This window comes from Suillus discolor, assembly GCF_016758755.1.
Source record: "Suillus discolor strain FC423 chromosome Unknown F5147scaffold_58, whole genome shotgun sequence".
Lineage (NCBI taxonomy): Eukaryota > Fungi > Basidiomycota > Agaricomycetes > Boletales > Suillaceae > Suillus > Suillus discolor.
In genome coordinates, this window is record NW_024541305.1 from 1 (window position 1) to 20,570 (window position 20,570).

The following is a 20,570-nucleotide window of genomic DNA, read 5'->3' on the forward strand; positions in this document are numbered from 1 at the left end:
CAGCGAGAAAGTAGGCAACTTATCCACGTAGTAAAATACATGTCGACTACAAATCTCACGGTCACCATCATCACTTTTCATCAGCGGGAGGTTGGGTGGACGATGCTGCAGTGGATAGTGGATCAGTATCAATGAATCCAGACGCAGTCATTGCTCGAAGAAGGCGGATGAGCGGCCGGAAGTGAATTGGGAAGCGTGTTCGTGCAACATCAAATATGGCGCGACGTGCAAGGCCCTGCCGCCAATCCGATTGCCAAAATTGTCGGCATATCCCTGCTATAGATTGACACTCGCTGCGCCCAAACAGCGCAATCCAAACTTCAACCAAAGAGTCGAAGTCGGGAATGAGTTCACAGGGACCAATTCAACCATTGCAATGACCAAAGCCTAAGGGAAATGATCTTTAATGTGCTGTTTCACGCAGAAAAATGTTGTCACCTTTGAGTACAGAGCGGAATGCAATAGCATTTGGGTCGGTTACAGTCGACCCTGTCTTCCAAGCAACGGAGGTAACAAACAGTGGGGAGGTTGTAAGGAGAGTCAACAAGAGCTTGAAAAGGCCGGCTTCAGGACTGAAAGCTGCCCGTGCCATAAGTACATGCGATGGCTCCCTTTCCTTAGAGCGATTGTGGTGCGGATGCAGGGAGTCTAAAAACCCGCGATACGATTCTGGAATCTCTTTCAATTGACCAGCTTTTGAGGTCAACCGCGACAGAACGAAGGCCCATGCTAGGTGTGTGCACGCGTGCTGGCTGGACAAGTTGGATGTCACGATTTCATGAATCCGTCTGAGTGACTCTGGCGAAGAGGGATAGAACGTTTTGTCAGAAGGAGTTGCCGAAATCTCTATTCCTCCATCCTCTGCCACTTTCTCCAACTCAAGGACCTCTACAGTGACAAGTATCCATAACGCCGCGCAATCATGCTGCAGTTGATTGCCTTCATCATCTAACAAAAGGGTCGAGTTTTTCTGCGAGGAGCCAAGGTTCGTGTTGTAAGCAGCTTCAAATATTCGAACAACCAAAGGTCCATCGCAAGGAACATACCCCCAGACTGTCCAAAAGAGCACCTCTAGCGTCACGAGTTGCTCCTTCATGTTCTGCTTAGCCCAACGAGAGGCAATACGTGCATCGGCATGCAAAACCTCTGGGATGTCCATTTCAGTTTTGTGAAGGTATTCTGTTATGAGGTCGAGTGCGAATTGATGACTGTCTTGTAGGATTCTGGGAAGACACTTCGTGGCAACGGCATGGATTGAGTCGCCAGTGTTTTCGTGGGCACGGAACAGTGGAATGAGGGCGCGCAATACGAATAGGCGTTCGGAGTAGTAGAATGGCGTGATTGCTGCGATGAGCTCGTCCACAACGCCTTTATCGGTTGAGCCTCCGTTATTTGAGAGACCTTCATTATATAGGAATGATCGAAGGAGAACAAAAGCCTGAATTTCATCAATCCCGAACCGAGTACTAATTGCAAGTGTGAACTCCCTCTCGACTTCGTCGACTTGCAACACAACACCATCCGCGAGCGTGACTGAGCCAGCCTCGACTGCTTTTCGTGACGCCGGTGTGGGCGTTCCATAAGGTTTGGCGACATTTCGAAGTTGCAAGGAACGGGCAGATATGATGTCGCACAGTTGGTCTGGGGACGAGCCCTCGAGTCTGCCAGACAGGAAGGAATGTAGTTGTTGGTTCGTTCTGCACAGAACAATAGTCAGAGAAAAAAAGTGGCATGGTAAAAAAAAGGACAGAAACATACACATCTATAAGAGTCGACCGCGATGGTTCTCCGGGCATTGCGAAACCTTGCGAGTCAGGGTAACTTGAAGGCCGCGACCTGTCTGCACTTCAAGTTGGAACAAGAAGTTATTTGTTTTTGTTTGATCCAGAAGGCACAATTACAAATAACGCGAGCCAATTTCAACTTTGTACTAATGTTACTATGTACAACTGTATATGTACCTCAGGTTCAAATAAACCATAAGACACTTTGGTGCGCGACATACTGCATACCAGCAATTGTATTGAATGTCCCAGACCGTCAGACGTCTCATGAGCTATCGCGAGTGTTGGACTGAGGACGTGAGGCCAGTTCGTGTCACGGTGCTATACACGAACGAAAACCGAACGACAGTGTCCAAACCGGTATAGAGGATCCAGGGGTATTATATCGGTGCGCATTGAGCTAACTATCACTACGTCTGCTGCCGGTCGCGACATCCTGGCGGGGTCACCTGGGTTAGTGTTAGTCACTGAATAATATCGCAGAGGCCGTCCGGCTTATGACAAAACAATCGGCTTCATCCAGAAAGCTCATCACTAAAAACCACTAAGCATGATATGACAGTATTCACCTTATAAGTTGGGCGATGTCTGATTTCCCCTTATATGCCTATGTCGTGGTGTGTATAGCACCGGCTTAGATTTGTGATGTGTTACTTATCTTGTCTTTTGCCTTTTGTTTTGATGAATCAAATGTAAACCCATATCGACCGCTAATCTAGTGTTCCAAGTTCTACATTGCGCATCTACGACACGGGTCACATGATTGCGTGTTGATCTGTTTCTTCATCTAGCTTCTTGCTGATAAACCATTATAACCCCATGTTAGATTCCAAGCCAGTGTTCTAGCATCTACAACTTGAACAATACTGGACCTAGGCGAAAAAAGGGAACAGCCCGAACCCAACCTCGAGCTTATTGCCAAGTATATCAACACAGGCAGGCCGTCGCCGTCATCCTTCTCGTCCCTCAGGCCTCAACAACAACAACACGGCACGCCGGCACCAGCAAGCTCCGCCGAACGAAGACTTCCTCCCCTCCCTGTCATTCAACAAACAATGCAAGACTTCTCTGTCTCCTGTGTTGGACTCGAGCCCACTCTCGACGCTCGTTCTCATGATTCTCGCTCATTCACGTTCTCACTTGTCATCATCTGCATGGTGCGTTTTTAAGCAATTTTTATTTATTTTACATATTACTTGATGTCTTCCTGCTTGTCTCGTCCATTTCCTCTCTCTCGTTCTCGTTCTCCTCCTTGTCTTCTTCCCTTCTGCTCTCGTCCATCGTCCGTATTCGTCTGAGCCACATCAGCAGTCGCTGACGTGTGCTGGGCGTTTGCGCATGGTGTTCGTGGCATTGGGAACGGCATGGTGGAGTTCAAGCATTGATTCAGCATGCGGACTGCGGCTTGCATGGGCCCAAGCCGGGCCGGGAACATCACTAATGTACGAGAGTCCAGGACTTCATATCAGTGTGACTTTGCTTCAAAGTGAACTGATACGGTCTGAGTTGTTAGTCATTTGTCCTGAACCGACGTCCAAAGTGGATAGTTTCAGTTCTCCGTTAGTCTTTGTTGTCTACCACTGACACCGAAGCTCGCAGCCTTACCCGGCTCCGACCCTGCTCCATTCCTCTTTTCCTATTTCGAAACACTCTGACTACCGGATCTCAAGATGAATGAGGTACAACTCCATTGGCAGAGGTCAAGACCTCAGTCACCGCTCGGCAAGCATATATTCTGGTCATTCATAGGTAAGGATCCGACTCTGACTTTATTTATAACCCCCACTATCGCCTACTCTGCCTCTAGTCACTCATTAACGCTACTTCCTTCAAGTTTCTCGAGTCTCCGTCCAGGGAGTCGTGCCGTATGGTATGGTTCGGCAACAAGCATTGTGGTCTATGTTTCTGTCTAAGGAACGCTGGTCTTCGACAATATGGCCAAAGTCGATCCCACATTCGAACTCGATCCTACATTCAAACTCGGTCCCATGGCCAACCTTTATTCCAAGGCCACAAACTGGATTCTATGGCCAGAGTCGATCCCATCACATTCTATAGTACTGCGGCCTGCCAAATTCGATCTTATACCACCGAGCCCGATCCTATAACGCTGTACTTTATTCGAGTCCGTGATGCCTGGTGCGAATCCCCGCTTATGGACCACTATGTCTTGCTTTCGTTGGACTTCAAGACGCTCACAATATCTGTCGTGGTTACCCGCTGTCTGTTATTGTCAAATTCTTGCAGGTGGTGTTGACAATGAGATTGGGGTAGAGCACGTGTATTGTACCAAGCATTTTTGTATAACTCGCATACCATCCAATACGATTTCCTGGCCAATCAAGTATAAAATCCAATAATATCATAATACCAGTATTTGAAGCAATTGTCTGCATCAGGAAAATCCAGATGAGAATATAGGGCTCTGTAGGCAACATAGCCTCTGTAGCCCTGTCGTCATCCCCCCAATCTGTAGAGCAATGTAGCTCCCGAGGCCTCTACAGAGCGCTACGACATACCATGTAACATGAGAGTGACAAAATATATCTGACATAGCGCACCTGTATGTAGCACGATATAGTTCTACAAATTCCACCCGCTCTACTGACACCTGCGTGATCTGAATGGCGGCTGGTCAATCATGAAACAAACGGCGGACTCGGATTTCCAATCAACATCAGACAAAGCATTATATTTCGATAGTAGTGAATTACTTATTCTCCCTGAGCCTCTGTCCCATCCCTCTCGTCCCGTTCCTCCTCCTCCTTGTCCTGCAACTCCTGCTCATACTCCAGAAGAGCATCATCGAATGCTTCCTCAGTCACGCGGGACCCAGTTGATGACGTGAGGAGGAAGTCTACACCTGCATGAAACCTTCGAGTTGCCATTAGAATGCAGTAGCGTAGATTGAATGAAGACTCACCTAGCTGCATCATGCAGATTGACACGGATTTTTTCGAGGAGTTTGTAGGGGGCCGTGTGTTCCTCGAAGCGCTGCAAGGAGTCAAGATGGGTGTTGTAGACAGACACATAATTTGCTGCCTGAGAACTTGACATCTTCTTTAATACCTGTACCCCACTCGTCAATGCAACATTCAATCTGTCATTCAACCATATCAGTGTTGTTAACGTCAGAAAAACGGTCCTAGTACTCACAGACGCCAGCAAGAGTGCCATTGTTTCGACAGGAAAAGGGTTGAAGTACTGGTGGTAAACGATGCCCTCATCGTTGCGGTTCGCAAACCACATGTGATTGACACCCATTTGTAACAAGTCCGTCTTGTAGATTCCCTGCTTCGACTCCCAGTCCTAGAGTCGCATGATTTCAATCACCAAATAATGTAGATGATTCATCACACACCTTGTAAGCAAACAGCGAACCCTCCTTGAGAGATTCTGCACGATCACGATTGCGCCTAATCACTTCCCTACTGTCATTCGCACGAAAGCCAAAAAATGACCCTGTCAGGGATCGCATCTTGGTCTTTAGCTCACCGCGGACATGAGAAGTTCTCTTCAAGATCTAGATCACAATGAATGAGTCCAATACAATCACAAAATTAGACAGCTCACCATTTTCATTAACCCAGGTGTTAGTCGAACATTGATCCCTTTGGCACTGCATGCTTCACGCCAGGCCTCCTTAGCAAGCTTCGTCTCGATGAGGATCGAGTCTGGAAATGGTGCGCGAGTGACAACCAGGCACCGGAAAATTGTGATTGCAGTAGTGAGAATCTCCTTGGTGATATCATCGAAATCGCTGGCCTTCAAGCGCTGAGCTGACCCGTCCATACTTTTCTTCACCTTCGGCATGATAGGGTCTTCAAATTTTGTATCTGAGGGCCGCTTGGTGCCCAAAACAACTGGTTTGCATTCACCAATTGAGTCTCCACCTGTCACCGTCCTCCGAGTCATCCTCGTCTGCATCAAGATCATCAGCCCACTCGTCATCACTATTGTGGAAAGTAGGGTGGCGACCTGGATGAGTAGGGCTGCCGTCTGACATGGAGGCTTCACCACTACTCACCGCAGTCAAAGATGACGATGAGCCTGGGATTCAAGTGTTAGTAGTAGCTAGATGTACATTCTGAACACGCACCTTTGTAACCCTTTACGAGGCTGTTGCTTAAGGACTTGCGTGCAGAGCTTGTGTGGCGCGAAACTGGTGTGAGAGTAGGTGGTATCTTCCCAGTACTAAAGGAAAGCTTGCTATGAACATTTCGATCTGTGAACTAATTATCATTCATCAATGAGTGATCAACTACGGCTAAGAACAGAGAGACGTACCATAGTGTCTTCTTCAACGTCAGCGTCACTATGGAGTTCAGCAGGCTCATTGTCGAAGACTTCAGGGTGATGTTTGAAGACAGTGCTGAAGTGCCTTCACGGTCCTTTGGTCGGTCCTTTGTTTTTTCTGTTCGTGGCGTCGCTCAACATGTTGAACTTCGGAGACTAGTATATTTGGCTCAGTTAAAATCTCTGGGAGCAATTTGGACTTACTTCGATAATTTTCTTTCTCTGTGGGACGGCGTTGACGACCACTGGATGTACGCGTGGGTGATTGTCCAAGGCGAGTTGAAATATCCTTGGATCCTGCTTTGGAAGCACCCGATGCAGTGCGCAGAGACTTCGAGAGTAATTTTCCAGCCATAGAACAAGGTTTTAGGTTAAGAGACGATCAGGTAAAATTTAAATGTGAGGCACATACCAATTTTTATGTGCATGACAACATGCACGCAGCGCGTCAACAACACGCTCTTCCAAACTTTAAGTCTGTTGAATCGAATAAAAATTGTCTTCGGGTGAATCGGGAGCCTGCAGCCTATAAGAAGGTGAAAACATACCTGCAACGTTCAATCCCATAACCGCATCCATTCATCCATTGAGTTGCTCTGCCATGGATCAAGTAAACCTCTTCAAGCAGTATGAATGAGTCCGATTTCAAAACACTTACCGTAATCTGACTTGATATCTAGATCATGCACACCATCTGGCAGACTTCACCACAGAACCGATAACATTCAAATCGAACCTAAAAAAGTGCGTCAATTCATGTTTGTATCCTCACAATTACTAATCAACTTGCAGGCGAAAGCTTGTCTGCAGAATTCCGTTGCCAATTCACTATGACAACGGGGCTGCCTCGTCTGCCACCCCTGAGTCCCCTTCCTGCTCCCACTCCAAGTCCCCTTCCTGCTCCCCATCTCTCGGAAGTACCTGAGACACCTACCCCCCCATATCGCCAAACACCAGCACCAGTTACTGTTTCGCAGTCATACCTACGAAAACTTGTCCTGGAGCGTTGGGAGGCAGAATTTAAGCGTTGCGAGGAGGCACGCAAGGCACAACTGTTGGAAGTGCACCTTGCAGCACTTGGAATCACTAAATTAGTTTAGTGTAAAATAGCCCGAAAATGCGAACCTGAATCAAAACTTGCCTGTTGCCAATCCATACAAAAGTCCGAGAGTCCGAGCAAGCCCGAAAATGCAAAACTTTGATATCTCTTACCCTCACCATGTCTCACCACTGTGGCTTCTGCGGCAAGGACATCCCAACCATTGGAGGTGTCAAAAGACACATTCTTGGGCGCCCTCAATGCAGAAAGGAGTGGGAAGCCTTAATCACAGAATTAGATGCGATTGACGACTCAAATGCACACGATAATGAAAGTGAATTCGCACCTGATCATATGCTCAGTCACACGGACTCATTTTCCCCCCTTCATCGCACACACTTGCCTCCTGATCTGGATGATGCCACTTCAAAAATTCGCCGTGTAACTGTTGAGGATGTCGAAGACGAAGAAGGCACATATAACAGGCGCTTTTTTGAAGGCTACCCTAATGCCGGCCGGCCAATAGAAGAGGGAAAGACTGTGTTTGAAAGCTATTGTCAGTACAAGGAGGATGAGGGCGAGGATGTCTGGGCTCCCTTTGCTGATGAGGAAGAGTGGGGACTTGCTGAATGGATGATTAAAAACCTCGGTCAGACACGAACAGATGAATATCTGAAATTACCCATAGTGAGTATTCGGTTGAATGTTATGAAGAAAACTATAAAATGAGACACGACAGACCAAAAACCGAACGAAGCCATCGTTTCACAACAATCGGACATTCCTCAAGAGAGTGGATGAGCTTCCACATGGCACTTCCTGGAGTTGCAAGAAAGTGATGGTGCAAGGAAATCGGGAAGATGAGGATGGGCGAACATTGAGTGAAGAGGTTGAAATCTGGATGCGAGATCCTGTTGAGTGTGTCAAAGATCTCATTGGGAATCCGACATTCAAAAACCATATGGCATATGCACCATCACGAGCATACAAGGACAAAGGAGGTACTCAATGGCTCATAGATGACATGTGGACGGCTGACTGGTGGTGGGACAAGCAAGTGAGTAGAACATTGATTTTGAAATGAGAGTAGCGCCATGATCTAAGTTGCTGCCGGATCAGAAAGAAATGCCCGAAGGAGCAACCTTGGCACCTATTATTCTGGCCTCTGACAAGACATTGTTATCACAATTTCAAGGTGACAAATCTGCATGGCCCGTCTACCTATCAATCGGCAACATTGCAAAAGAGAAGCAACGACAAACATCTGCCTGGGCAACAATCCTCATTGGGTACCTACCAGCCACAAAACTCGACTGCTTCACCTCTGATGCACGTTCCCTGGCTGGATACCGACTTTTTCATCACTGTCTGTCCCTGCTGCTGGAACCTCTCATTGCAGCTGGTCGGGATGGTGTTGAAATGGTGTGTGCTGACTCTTTCATTCGGCGAGTGTACCCCATACTGGCTGCATATGTCGCAGATTTCCCTGAACAGTGCCTTGTTGCAGGCTGTAAGGAGAATCGTTGCCCTAAGTGTTTGGTTGCGGCTGATGAGTGGGGCAACCCGCTAAACTCATTGATGCGGGACCCGGAGTCAACAAAAGAGACGCTAGAAAGACGGAGGAATGGTCAGCACCCTGTAGAATTTGACGAGGATGGACTGCGCACAGTGTATAGGCCGTTCTGGGCCAATTTACCCCACACCAACATCTTCACGGCATTCACACCGGACCTCCTCCACCAGCTGCACAAAGGAGTCTTCAAAGACCACCTTGTTAAGTGGTGTCTCGACATTGCAGGTGAAGATGAAATTGATGCTCGCTTCAAGGCCATGCCCGACTATCCAGGTCTTCGTCATTTTAAGAAAGGTATATCTAGCATCAAACAGTGGACAGGAACGGAACACAAGGAGATGCAACATATCTTTGTTGCATTAATTGCTGGCGCAGTCCCAAGGTATGTTCTAATTTGTGCTATTTTTCGAGTAATTGATCCACTTTGGCTTTCAGTCGAGTCGTCATTGTTGCACGGGCCATACTGGACTTTTGCTATTATGCACAACTGCATACACATACGAGCGAATCCTTGGACGGTCTTGAAAATGCACTCACGGTATTTCATGCGCACAAGGATGTGTTGAAGGAACTCGATGTTCGCGATCATTTCAATATTCCGAAGCTGCATCAATTGTCTCACTACGTCCAGTCAATCAAATTGTTCGGGGCTGCTGATGGATTCAACACTGAACTTCCCGAGTGCCTGCACATCGACTTCGCTAAAGAAGCTTACCGCGCGAGTAACAAGCGTGACTATGAGGAGCAAATGGCATTATGGCTTCAACGCCAGGAAGCAATCTTCTGGCGGGTCTCTTACCTCGAGTGGGTCGCTGAACATGGCGCTCAGACTGAACATCAATATGTGTTATGACAGACGGTCGTGTGCGACTAGGATAATCTAACAGTGACAACCACGACAGTGGTACCGAGTGCTGAGAGTTGTCGGCCTTTACAGACAAGCAAAGGTTGCGTACTCGAACGTAGCTCGTGGTGGTTAACGAGGGGTTACGCCGAGATGATAGCAGGGTTTACAGACAGTGAGAGGCGTCACTGAAGGTATGAGTCGATGTCGAGCAGGTAGCTTTAGCGGGACAAAGAGTTCAAGGGTAAACCTAGTAAGATTAAAGTAAGGAACGTCTACTTTAATCTTCGACCTTATATAAGGCTACTCGTCGTATCTAAGCTCAGCCTAAAGCTGGGTTCTAATCTGCTTATCTACATATGTCAGAGATAGCGTCCATGAGGCGGGCTTCTATCGTAGATAGCGTCCATGCGGTACGCTTCTATCAGAGATAGGATCCACATGGTATCCTTCTATCGTTATCTAAGGCAACACGATGCTTGCCTTCTATCTTCTATCTGTCCATGAGGCAGCACGAGGCTTGCCTTCTATCTTGATAACATTAATAGGTCTTCTAGACCTATGTCGTCACGTGCGGTCCAGACCGCTTATCTAAGCCGGCAGTTGCTGCTTATCATCTATCGTCATCTGTCATCATCTGTCGTCACAGAGCCAGTGATGCTCCGGTTATCGTCTATAGAGCTGGTGAGGCTCCGGTATCGTCTATAGCCATGTGGTCACAGAGGGCTGTCGTCTATAGCCGTGTGGGTGGCAGAGGGCTGTCTGCTGGCGGGGGACTCGTGCCATGTTACTGTAACAATATGGCTATGACTCCGACTCTGATGCTGAGGAAGGCTTCGACTTCATACCAGTGGTTTCGCAAGACATTGTTCATGTTCTTGCGAAGACATCTCCACACCCTCAGCCATCTATCCAGCATCTTGAAACCATGCATGGCGCTGTTGATTTTCTGCCTGCTTTCAAGTCGTTTTTACGGAAGCACGTGCCACACAATCACATCGTGCCTGGTTATCAAGACCGTTTTGATGTTTTTCGGCAAGCCATCATAATCATTCCCCCCAACCCTCGTGTGTCGGAGTTACTGAAACGTCTGCGGGTGAGGGCAACACCTGAAGTGCTTCCATCACCTTCTGGATGGAAGCCAGGTTCCCCCGCACGATTTGACATGGCATTGTTAACTGATGGTGTCCGAGCATCAAAGTTGCACACTTTGGAAGGTATGTTATTGCTTTTTAACTTACAATGTACGGTGATGGACTCCCAGTCATAGCTGTTCGAGTTGCGCAGGTGCGTGTAATATTCACGCTGCCTCGTCAGTTCGGCTCATACTTGCGACCTCTTGCCTATGTTGAATGGTTCACGCCATTCAGGGAGCCAGACCAGTTCTCAGGTCTGCGTCAAGTCTCACGTTTGACTCGTCACTTGCGTTGGAATGGAGCAGTCGTACACGTTGACGAGCTCGTTCGGCCATGTCACCTTGTTCCGAAAATGGGCCAAAAGGTAGACCCCAGCTGGACGAGCGCAAACGTCTATGAGATGGCAAGCAATTTCTATTTCAACGAATTTATTGACCTTGATACATTTTGCATATCAAGTGCCATTACATAGAGTTGCCGCTACTACAGACAGGTATGTAGGATACTGGTACTATAGGTTTTCGGACGTGATAATGTTATATATGTTGGTCTCTGTACGCATCGTGTCAGCTACATCGGGTACATCGACCGACAGATTTAGGCGGGCGCCTACCTGTCAGTATGGTAGCTATGGAATGCATTATATTGGTGACCAGGACTACCGCCATTCGGGTTTTTCCTGATGTTGTGTTTGTGAAATGTGTCCAATGCATCTTGAAGATAGCCAAGGGTGTGATCGTCATGGGTGGGGTACTGGGCTAAATAGATGAAGTCTAGTAGGGAGCGGTAGGCAAGTATGACCCTTCTAGGAACCTTTCCCACTAAGCATCCCAGTAAGATGCGCGCCATCTCTTTTCTCTCTCTACCAGAGATCTGGGAGAGCTCACTCCATCCATTCTGGAAATGACGAACCCCAAAGCAGGGTGGCAGCGCTTTGATCCTAGCATCTAATTCTGAGGGATGCAGGAAGTAATCGCACCAGGCAACCATGTGTTTGAATATTCCCTGATAGAGCTGGTGAAGGACATCAGGGGTCATGGAGAGATGAATGTTGGAATAGGGAAATCCTTCCCAGAATGGACGCTGCACCGTACCAGAAACCCCCTTGGATTGACAGAGCGAGTGAAATTTATGGAGGTTGTGGGATTTGGCTTTGGCATCCTGAATCACCCCCATGGTCCATGCTTGAGTGCGCGGTGACATGCACAAAACCTATTTTGTACATGAACATGGCAAATATCTGGCTTATCATACCTTTCACAATAGCCTATGGTTCTACCCAGAATTTCCTATGCAGTGTCCATATTTTATTTGAGCATTGTTGGGCTCAAATTTGCTCAGTACTACTTAACGGTTTAAAATAATACTTATCCTTTTGAAAGATTGCCTTCAAACTTATGATTTGTCAATTAGTCAGCAGTTTCTCACACCTCCTAGAATTTTCTCACACATTTTCACATATTCTAGGGTATGTTTTGTGCCATGTTCTGACATATTCACATACACAGGTTTTTCATTTTTACGGTACTGAGAGGAAAGTTTGAAAGACTTCAAACTTCATTACATAATCAGTCTCATGTGACTTGGTGGCACATTATGACACACATGCAAAGCTTCATTATAACAAATATGCAAGACCAACATTATGGTATTTAACAAGTTAACATCAGACTGTGAGAATCTTAACAAAGTTTGAACACAGCTTGAGAGTACAGCATTCAGGCAGTGCAGAGGCAGTGTACATAGCTTTGTAGCACAGGTTAGCATAGCCACAGAGCACAGCCACTAATGTTGATTTGAAAGATTCTGGAATATTCTATTAGACAACACTGGAGTTTGGTGGAATAGTCTGGAAAATTCTATGACATTCTTTGAAACTTTAATAGTAGATTAGTAATCAGTAGCATAGCCTCTAGTAGAGTAGTATATAAGGGGCCCATTTTCCCCTCTAATAAAGAGAGCTCCAAGCCAAGTACAGAGAGCCCATTTCCATATTATCTAAGTTTGAGTGTGAATAAGTGAGTGGAGAATAAGAAGAGTGTTCATATAGCTCTTTTTGAGAGATATGAGGGTGTTTGTCAGCAATGTCACATGACAACCCCTAAGGATATGTGTGAGAATATTACTCAATATTGTTCAAGTGCTGTTACAGCGCTCATTGAGGTATTGGACAGCTATAACACACACAACTGGACACAGCTTAAGACCGACCTGCTGAAATATTATGACGCGGATCGTGATTCTAAGCAGTATACACCACAAGATTTGGTATCCTCCGGACCTTTCCATCTCTGCCAACCATGTCCATCCCAGTACGCCCAGCTTCCTTTAAAGGTTCCAGGATTGTACGCATAGATTCGTGGAATAAACACTGTATTCTGGACGTTTTCTCCTTCTTGGAGAGTTTGGAGTTTGATATCTTGTCCACAGAGAGGTAACCTATTAGGATACATGCCTGTTGGGAAGGCCTGTGCCTAATGGCTCTAGGAATGTTGCCAAGAGTGAGGTACACGGGGTAGGCTGATTTGCTGCCAGAGAATTGGGTTAGCTGGGTCTTATCAGTCGCTATGATCACTGGTGCAACTGCTGAGCCTTCTGGTAATTGTATTTAGAGATAGGTGAGTTGTTGTTGTTGTTGTTGTTGTTGTTGTTGTACGTAGAATGAATTCATATCAGGTCTGTAATGTCGAAGAAACCCACCAGTGGGCCGGATCCTCAGATTATTCGGCAGTTGGTGAACGCTGGCCAACGTAAATGTAAGTTGCTCGCTCCAATCTCTCACAGGGCTCAAGCTGAATCTGACCATGACCAACAGTAAGTCTCAATCCGCCTTGTGTCATTGCAATCCCGGACTGGACTAATAATTCTATGGGCCCACCACCTGTCCCTTTACCTCACCACACAGTCACTGGTCCCAATGTAGTTATCCCTACATCTTGGCAGGGGTCAGCTGCATCACCAGTACCATCGAGGCTCACAGGCCCTATTGGATATTCAGCTCACCATGGATCATATTCAGCCGAGCATCAGAGATGGGCCAAACTTGCGTATGCCACTCCTGGTGGCGCGATGGCTGAAACAATTTCGCTGGAGATCTCGGCCGTTCATGAAGCAGGGGGGCGCAAAAAAGCAAGGGGTATATTGATTGGGGTACGCCTTTCCTATGTTCTCTTTGATACCTGGCTGAACCGGCACATTACATTTAGAATATTTGCGAGGGCAAGAAGGACATCGACGCTCAAATTGATGCCCCGAGCCTCGTCAACTTGGCTTTGGAGACTGTCCTGCCGAAGCGAAGCTACACACATTCAGCGGCACCTTTTCATGGCACAACCATGAATTTGTTGTGAGAGACTTAAAATGGGTTGATCTTGCGACACACCAGCTGTCCATTCCATATTTCTACTCAGTGTCTTCAGCCTGCCCACAAAGGTCCAGCGAAAGCCCCGATATTCAAGACAAAACAATTTGGTCTTATGGTAGTTGTGCCGGAGGCTCAATGGATGGAATTCGAAGATTAGCAAGAAGCGAACGAAATGGTATGTTTATTCATTGTATAATTGTCACGCATGCTAACTTATACTGAATTGTACAGGCAATCGAACGCTCAAGTCATAAGGGCAAGGGCAAGGCACTGCGTGCCAACTCGGTGGAATCATACACCTATTCGACTGACCCACCGTTCACCACCTACTCGACTGACCCACCATTCACCTCAGCAGACCCACTTTTTGGCCCTGGGTTGGTGCTGGACACATCACCCACTGCAGTCCCTCCCCCACTGTTCGACTCCAACTTAGCACCACCGGATACATCATCTGCTGCTGCACAAGTTATCACCACTGGTACATCCATCAAGCGAACTCATGAACATGCAATAAGTTCCACCTCTGGCACTGTCTCACCTCCTCACAAGTTCAATGTCCCTCGTAATCCCCTGCCTGCACTTCTCTGCTCTCCCAATCGCAATGACCTCAAAGTAGCCCTGAAGATTGGTGGAGGTGCTGATTTGGACTTGAAACAGGGTATGTTGTCGTTCACTGATGTATGTGTTTGATGTGCTCACCCAGATGTAAGTCTCCAAATTTCAGACCGAAAACATCAACTTTTATTCAATTCCCACCCGACAACTCAGTGACCTTTTGAAGACTACCCGGCACCATTCTTTTTCCGTGGACAATGCTGATTTGTTGGTGGGCTACGTCACTCTTGACACCTCCCTTGAGGGTTGCATCAGCATAGGTGGATTCAAGACGGCACATACAGGATGGCTGACATTGATGTTGCCTCCAACTTCAGGTCTTGGGTCCAGGGCACGGCACGACATTGTCGTCAAACGTCCATTCTACAAGGTATATCCTAAAGGTGCACTGGCGAGTTTGGAGTACAAGATCGGTCGCTTTGCGCTTGCAGACGAGTTGCCGAAGTTATTCAGGGAAGCTAATGTCCTATATTGGGCAAAGGCTTTGCTAGGTCTGGTCTACGACTTTATTGACCATGCGGTGGCAAGTGCGTCTGAGCCTGTACCATTTGATATTCCCCGTGTCCGCTTTGTCAAAGCTGGTCTGGCATTATCTTACTATCAAGATAGTAGCAAGCCTGCATCAAAGGCTGCAACGGCACGTGCAGGCTTTCTCCTCGAAGAAGTTATCGATGGTGGAGACGAGAGTTTTGTCAAATATATTCATAACATGGATCCCAATCCATTGCTCGATCCGGATGAATTTGGGTATGACTTTGCATTGTTTCTTGCATTCACACAACACGTGCAATACGTCAAGACGGGTGGGCTGGTTTTTATCTCTGATTATCAAGGTATGTGCTTTACGTTGATGTGTTGCGCACTGGCAATTCTGACATCGGAATCAAACAGGCAATACCAAGCTGTTGACCGATCCACAGATTATGACACACCCTTCGGTTAGTGACAGCAAAGACATCTTTGGGGGGGGGGGTAATATCAAGAAGGCGGTCAGTGAATTTGAGGCTCGCCACGTTTGCAACCACTTCTGCAAATGGCCAGGGTTTGAACTTGAGGGGTTTGAGGCCGGAATAGTTTGAATGATAGTGGTTTTCATTTGGCATATGTTTTTTGGATAGTGTTACAATGTATTACGGCATTCGGTTTTCATCACTATGCACTCGACTTAGATTCAAATACACAAGTAGGTTTGCACTGATCAACACAAGTAAATATGCCCAGTGCGGTGCTCGAGGTCCGATTACTATATGAGGTAGTATTTGATTGATAGTTGAGCACGAGCGTCCGGCTTTCCATACTCCCCACTATGTCTGGGACACTACTAATACTAAGCTATCAATTGCCCATCTCGTGATACTACCGCCAATCTCCGCACCTCACTGTGATGCCCTGTCATCTTCTTCGACACAACACCTGTCTTCAAGCCCCACAGATGAATCATCCTGTCCCCCGAGTCTGTAATCTCCGTCGTTTGTCGGGGAAGACTACGACTGCCATTACCCAGCCTTCATGACCTTTGAACTCTCGCAGGGACGTAGTGATTGGAACGAGCCCCGACATTTTACTGGACGTTGAGGGCGTTGGGCGTGGTCGAGTGGGCTTCGAAGGGATTGTGGGTGTCTTACCCTAAGATGCAGAGGTGCGTGTATTGCGCTGTTTCACTGCATCAACCCGCCGCCGACGCCTCCTCATCACACCCACCGAATGCAATATGTGCATCATCAACGTCGTCAACCCTGTTTACGCTGCCGCTGCACCATCTGGGTACCCTCTTTCAAACTTAGCTGCTCGTTCTGGTCCTACCCACCCTCCCTTAGTACTTCCCGGCGCTCGAATATGATTACCTATCCTATCCCGGCCTCCTCATCACACCCACCGAACGCAATATACTCATCATCAACATCGTCAATCCTGTTTACGCCGCCGCTGCACCCTCTTATTCCCCAACTCCACACCACCTCCAAACCCTCCACTCATTCACCCCTTTGACATCAACCATGTGGATGCTTTGACGCCGCCGCCTATGAAGGACCATTGAGTTTTCATCAACATGTTATATTATCACATCACACATGTAATAGTCTTCGCATTTGTTAATAAAAGCTATGTTATTGGACTAGCTACTGTACTGAAATTTTTGGGTTTGGTTCAGGTTCAGACCATAAAAAAACCGAACCAGACCACAGAGAACGGTTCCCTGTGGTCCGGTTCTTGGTTCTCATCCAGGACCCTCTGAACCGGACCACGGCAGCACTACTTGCAATCGGAACATGACCCTGTCTGATATTTCACCCATTTGTCGTGGGTGATACTCTGTCACGCCTCCCCTCGTAGTAGCTGTCCCTCTTCCCTCACAAGTTTCGGAACATTTGGGGCAGTAACCAATTCTCGCGGCTCTCTTCGTCGAATTGCCGCATTGGCAGTGATGCAAGCAGGGGAAGGGCGGCATGGTATATGTGATTGAGTAACTGCGATGTGACTTCGCGTGAAGGTGAGCAAACTTCTCGCATCATCCCTATCAAAAATATCTCACTGTTGTCGTCGCAGCAAAATGTCGCCGAAAGGGCAGGCCCTGTCCTGCCGCGCATTACTCCCACTGTCACTGTGTTGCCACCGGACGCCTGTTTTCTAGTAGCAATCACGTACTTTTCGATGCGCCTGGAACAGCAGTAACTTGAAGCCCGATCATCCGGATCAGGTACCTAAAATCTGAGATGGCTCGGAGGACCAGGGGGGACCAAGGAACTTGCGATGCCACTAAGGGGTGGCAACATTAATAAGACTTGATTCATGCATCATATCAGGGACCAGGGGGGGCTTGTGATAAGTACCAGCAAGAGGCGTGCAATGAATCTGGTATGCGGTATAAATTAAGCTTAAGAATTGAAGATGACGCGTCACCGACTCACGTGTTGACGTGTTGTTTGGTTACTTACATAATTTTAGCTCTTCATGGTACCTTCTTGGCACATGGCTCACCTCAAATGAAAAGTTGCAACTATCGGTAGTCCAATACACGTGCGTGTAGTATGATTATATGAAGTACCAATGCACTTTATAAACCACTCAGATACCTAATATTTGGGAAACAACATACATCTACAGTATTTCTATCGTCCTGACGTTCATCAGGTCTCGATTAGAAGCCACATCTTCGACCTGTGCAATGATATCATGATCTGACGCGACCCTCTTGTATTCTCCGCCACGCTGCCGCGCTAGCAAAAATGCGCCAAAAGGCTGCCCAAGGCGAACAAGTAACCGAAATGCTCGCAATTCTAAATCGTCCACCTCTTGTTTTACAAGAAAACGGCCAGGTGAGTTGTCTGACGGAGAAGAAGGCGGCGTAAAATAATCCCCTTCGCTTCCTGTATCGTCTTGCAAATCTGTAAAGTCTGGTAGCTCAAGGAGAGACCGATCCCAGGGACGGACAAGCACGAAGGTTTGCTGAGTAGGCTTTGTTTGTGAGAACTGAACAATCGGCTCTTTAGTGGTGATCAGCAGGTCATGGAGCCCGTCTGCCTTGACTTCATATCGAATCTCCTGGGATGAACCGTAGCTCAGATTGACTTCTGTAACACGAAATGCCATACAAGGCAGGTGTAGTCTGCAGTTCGCGAAACGAGCAGCGCTCGTGTTATCAAGTCGTTCGTAAAGTTCAGAAGCCAAATCCACAGCCATGGGATTTTCTCGCAGCGAAGAGATAGTTTTCTGAATCTGATCTTCGGACAAAGATGGAAGGATGCATGGAGGAGTAGCGTAAGAGGTGATATGGGCTGGAAGACAGCTATTGAATTCGGAAGGTTGTCCGACCCAGTCTAGCACAGTGATGTCGCCCGACCGAGCCACAATCTCCTGCAGGAGCCGCCCAAGCGCGTTCTGCTTCTTCTCGCCGTAGATCACAGGTAGGTGGACACCGAAGATGCCAAACAATGAGTACGCGATGTCTTCTTGCAAGGTAGTGATGCGAGATGAGGCCCATTGAAGTCTCTGTCGGGCATCGCTCATCCCTGGACGGAAAGTTACCAGGGCCCGCGCATCTATGCCCATCGCATCCTCCAACTCCTTCATGATTGCAGGGGACTCTTTGTGGTTAGGAGAGCGATCGTCAAGATATAATGACCAATCTTTCTGATAAAAGATAACAACTTTCGGAGCGACGAATTCTTGAAAGGTCCATCCTCGCTTGTTCCAAACACTCCTTGCCAGCGCACCCGGCTGGGATAAAGGAGGGACATCACATAAGTAGACGATGGTAAGCGCTGAATGGCGGTACCAGACGAACATAGAGTTGACCGATTCTTGAAGCTCGGTATTACTCTTCTTGTCGATACAGCAGGTGTCCATCCACGCCCAGCGATACCCAGCGTCACGAGCGACTTTGCAGAATGACTGTAACTTCGCGATACCGCCAAATCCATCCAACTCGCGCAAATCTTTGTTCTGAATGTCGTCCAGCAGTACCTCCGCCTCTTCCCACCTATGTGATAGCAGGACGCAGCGGAAGTACGTCGCCACTACGTCTTTGATGCGCCCCATTCGGAGGTTTGAATCCTTTGTTGGAAATGAGACAAGATCGTTGTATTCTGGACTCATTTTGAAAGAGTTAAGCTGTGCTGCTCGGTCACACAAAAGACCCGTAGAGGTGTTGAGGAGACGAAGGGGGGCATTTTCGAGTTCAATCCAAACCGCGCTTCGAATAGCGTCTTCTGCTTCGGATGGACACACATACTGCTGACGTAGATCTGCAGAACGAATTAGGCATTTCAAGATCATAACGCAGTGTTCCATGGCTTACTTCATATCTGCGCTTCGGGAGCATCGTCCAACTTGGACAACATGATTGTGAATGCCTCGATGGCTTCGTCATAACGTTGCGCGCCACGCAGCGCCGTATGTGCCAACTGGTGTCCAACGTGAGACGAAGGATTGAGTTCGGTGACCTATGCATTGTCAAAGTCAACACGGACTACGAAAACATAGTTGCCATCGCACCTTTTGCGCGTCGAGAAGCGCACCCTCCCATAGCATTTTCTCCGACCTCGCCTTGCTGCGATTTGCAAAGACGACATCGGATGCAGAATCCAGGTCGATCGCCGCCGAGTATAGGTCAATAGCCGCGTCGTACTTGCCTGCAGTGAGGGCAGCATCTCCGCCAGTAATACAGAGCGCGCTGCATTCTTCCGTGAAAACTGAGTGAAATACGGATGAGGATTGTAGCCTGCGCAACATTACAAACTCCACACTTGCCATCGGACCAGTCAAGGTAGTGGGCCTTGGTATTTTCGTCACTGGAAGCCATCATGTATCGGTATGATTTCACGGCATCTTGAAGTTTACCTGCCCGAAGGAGTGCATAACAATTTTTCTGGTGTGCAGTGAGCCACAACGATTTGAGATCCCAGCCGAAAAGCTGCACAAGGGATTTGGTTATGAAAAGTGTTTTGGACATGTATCAACATACCACCACCAAATCCTCATAAATTTCATGGATGTCCGATTCCGATGATAAAGCGTCGGAGTCGAGAGCAGCAGTGAAATTGTCAGCGGCTTCGTCGTGACGTGCATCATCCAAGGCTTTGAGTCCAAGTTGAACACGTAGATATGCCTGATGCGCGAGTTAGTGTCGATGACGCAGCGTGACTGCATGATACTGACTTCCACAATATGACATGCGCGAGTATCGGCATTCGGACCACCAGCAACAAGTTCTTTAAGGAGTAGGTTTGCCTCATCATATTGATCTGCATTGAAGAAGGCGATGACCTGAAATACGCGATGAAGCGGACAGTATGTGAGGCAAATGCAACATACTTTGATCAAAAGCAGGAAATGAATGGTTTGTGGATTTTGATCCGTGTAAATTGATGCAACATCAAATGCTGCCCTCGCGTTCCGGACATGGCCTTGTCCACA

General features: G+C 47.6%; 6 protein-coding genes across 6 annotated transcripts; 3 read left to right on the top strand and 3 right to left on the bottom strand.

Moving 5' to 3' along the window:
- Positions 1-355: 355 nt before the first annotated feature.
- On the bottom strand, positions 356-1,852 carry F5147DRAFT_839436 (uncharacterized protein). The gene is made up of 3 exons (XM_041444219.1): positions 1,759-1,852; positions 439-1,697; positions 356-387 (listed from the first exon to the last, which is right to left on the bottom strand). Exons 1-3 carry the CDS (start codon positions 1,794-1,796, stop codon positions 365-367), a joined length of 1,320 nt encoding a protein of 439 aa, XP_041289106.1. The 5' UTR covers positions 1,797-1,852; the 3' UTR covers positions 356-364.
- Positions 1,853-4,470: 2,618 nt separating this feature from the next.
- On the bottom strand, positions 4,471-5,678 carry F5147DRAFT_712248 (uncharacterized protein). The gene is made up of 6 exons (XM_041438347.1): positions 5,358-5,678; positions 5,146-5,307; positions 4,941-5,093; positions 4,854-4,884; positions 4,708-4,822; positions 4,471-4,658 (listed from the first exon to the last, which is right to left on the bottom strand). The coding sequence occupies exons 1-6, from the start codon at positions 5,595-5,597 to the stop codon at positions 4,499-4,501; spliced, it is 861 nt and encodes a 286-aa protein (XP_041289107.1). The 5' UTR covers positions 5,598-5,678; the 3' UTR covers positions 4,471-4,498.
- A 987-nt stretch (positions 5,679-6,665) lies between these two features.
- On the top strand, positions 6,666-7,106 carry F5147DRAFT_754727 (uncharacterized protein; the record flags this gene model as incomplete). Its single annotated transcript, XM_041440301.1, has 3 exons — positions 6,666-6,707; positions 6,761-6,824; positions 6,873-7,106. A coding segment is annotated over exon 3 (195 nt), but the record flags the coding sequence as incomplete, so codon positions are not given.
- A 367-nt stretch (positions 7,107-7,473) lies between these two features.
- F5147DRAFT_640620 (uncharacterized protein) lies at positions 7,474-11,144 on the top strand (the record flags this gene model as incomplete). The annotated part of the gene is made up of 6 exons (XM_041433033.1): positions 7,474-7,806; positions 7,859-8,176; positions 8,239-9,074; positions 9,128-9,536; positions 10,366-10,753; positions 10,801-11,144. 6 exons carry the CDS (start codon positions 7,474-7,476, stop codon positions 11,142-11,144), a joined length of 2,628 nt encoding a protein of 875 aa, XP_041289109.1.
- A 137-nt stretch (positions 11,145-11,281) lies between these two features.
- Positions 11,282-13,277, bottom strand: F5147DRAFT_582721 (uncharacterized protein; the record flags this gene model as incomplete). The annotated part of the gene is made up of 3 exons (XM_041431679.1): positions 11,282-11,884; positions 12,386-12,457; positions 12,933-13,277. Coding segments are annotated over 3 exons (1,020 nt in total), but the record flags the coding sequence as incomplete, so codon positions are not given.
- A 1,792-nt stretch (positions 13,278-15,069) lies between these two features.
- F5147DRAFT_552715 (uncharacterized protein) lies at positions 15,070-15,697 on the top strand (the record flags this gene model as incomplete). Its single annotated transcript, XM_041430433.1, has 2 exons — positions 15,070-15,487; positions 15,546-15,697. Coding segments are annotated over 2 exons (570 nt in total), but the record flags the coding sequence as incomplete, so codon positions are not given.
- Between the last annotated feature and the right edge of the window lie 4,873 nt (positions 15,698-20,570).

Coding starts and splice junctions, on each gene's coding strand:
- F5147DRAFT_839436 (XM_041444219.1), bottom strand. CDS start 1,796: ATGCCCGGAGAACCATCGCGGTCGACTCTTATAGATGT. Junction 1,698..1,758: donor CGGTCGACTCTTATAGATGT/GTATGTTTCTGT, acceptor TGTTCTGTGCAG/AACGAACCAACAACTACATT. Junction 388..438: donor ATTCCGCTCTGTACTCAAAG/GTGACAACATTT, acceptor CATTTCCCTTAG/GCTTTGGTCATTGCAATGGT.
- F5147DRAFT_712248 (XM_041438347.1), bottom strand. CDS start 5,597: ATGCCGAAGGTGAAGAAAAGTATGGACGGGTCAGCTCAGCGCTTGAAG. Junction 5,308..5,357: donor CACCTGGGTTAATGAAAATG/GTGAGCTGTCTA, acceptor ATTGTGATCTAG/ATCTTGAAGAGAACTTCTCA. Junction 4,885..4,940: donor TGGCACTCTTGCTGGCGTCT/GTGAGTACTAGG, acceptor GTTGAATGACAG/ATTGAATGTTGCATTGACGA.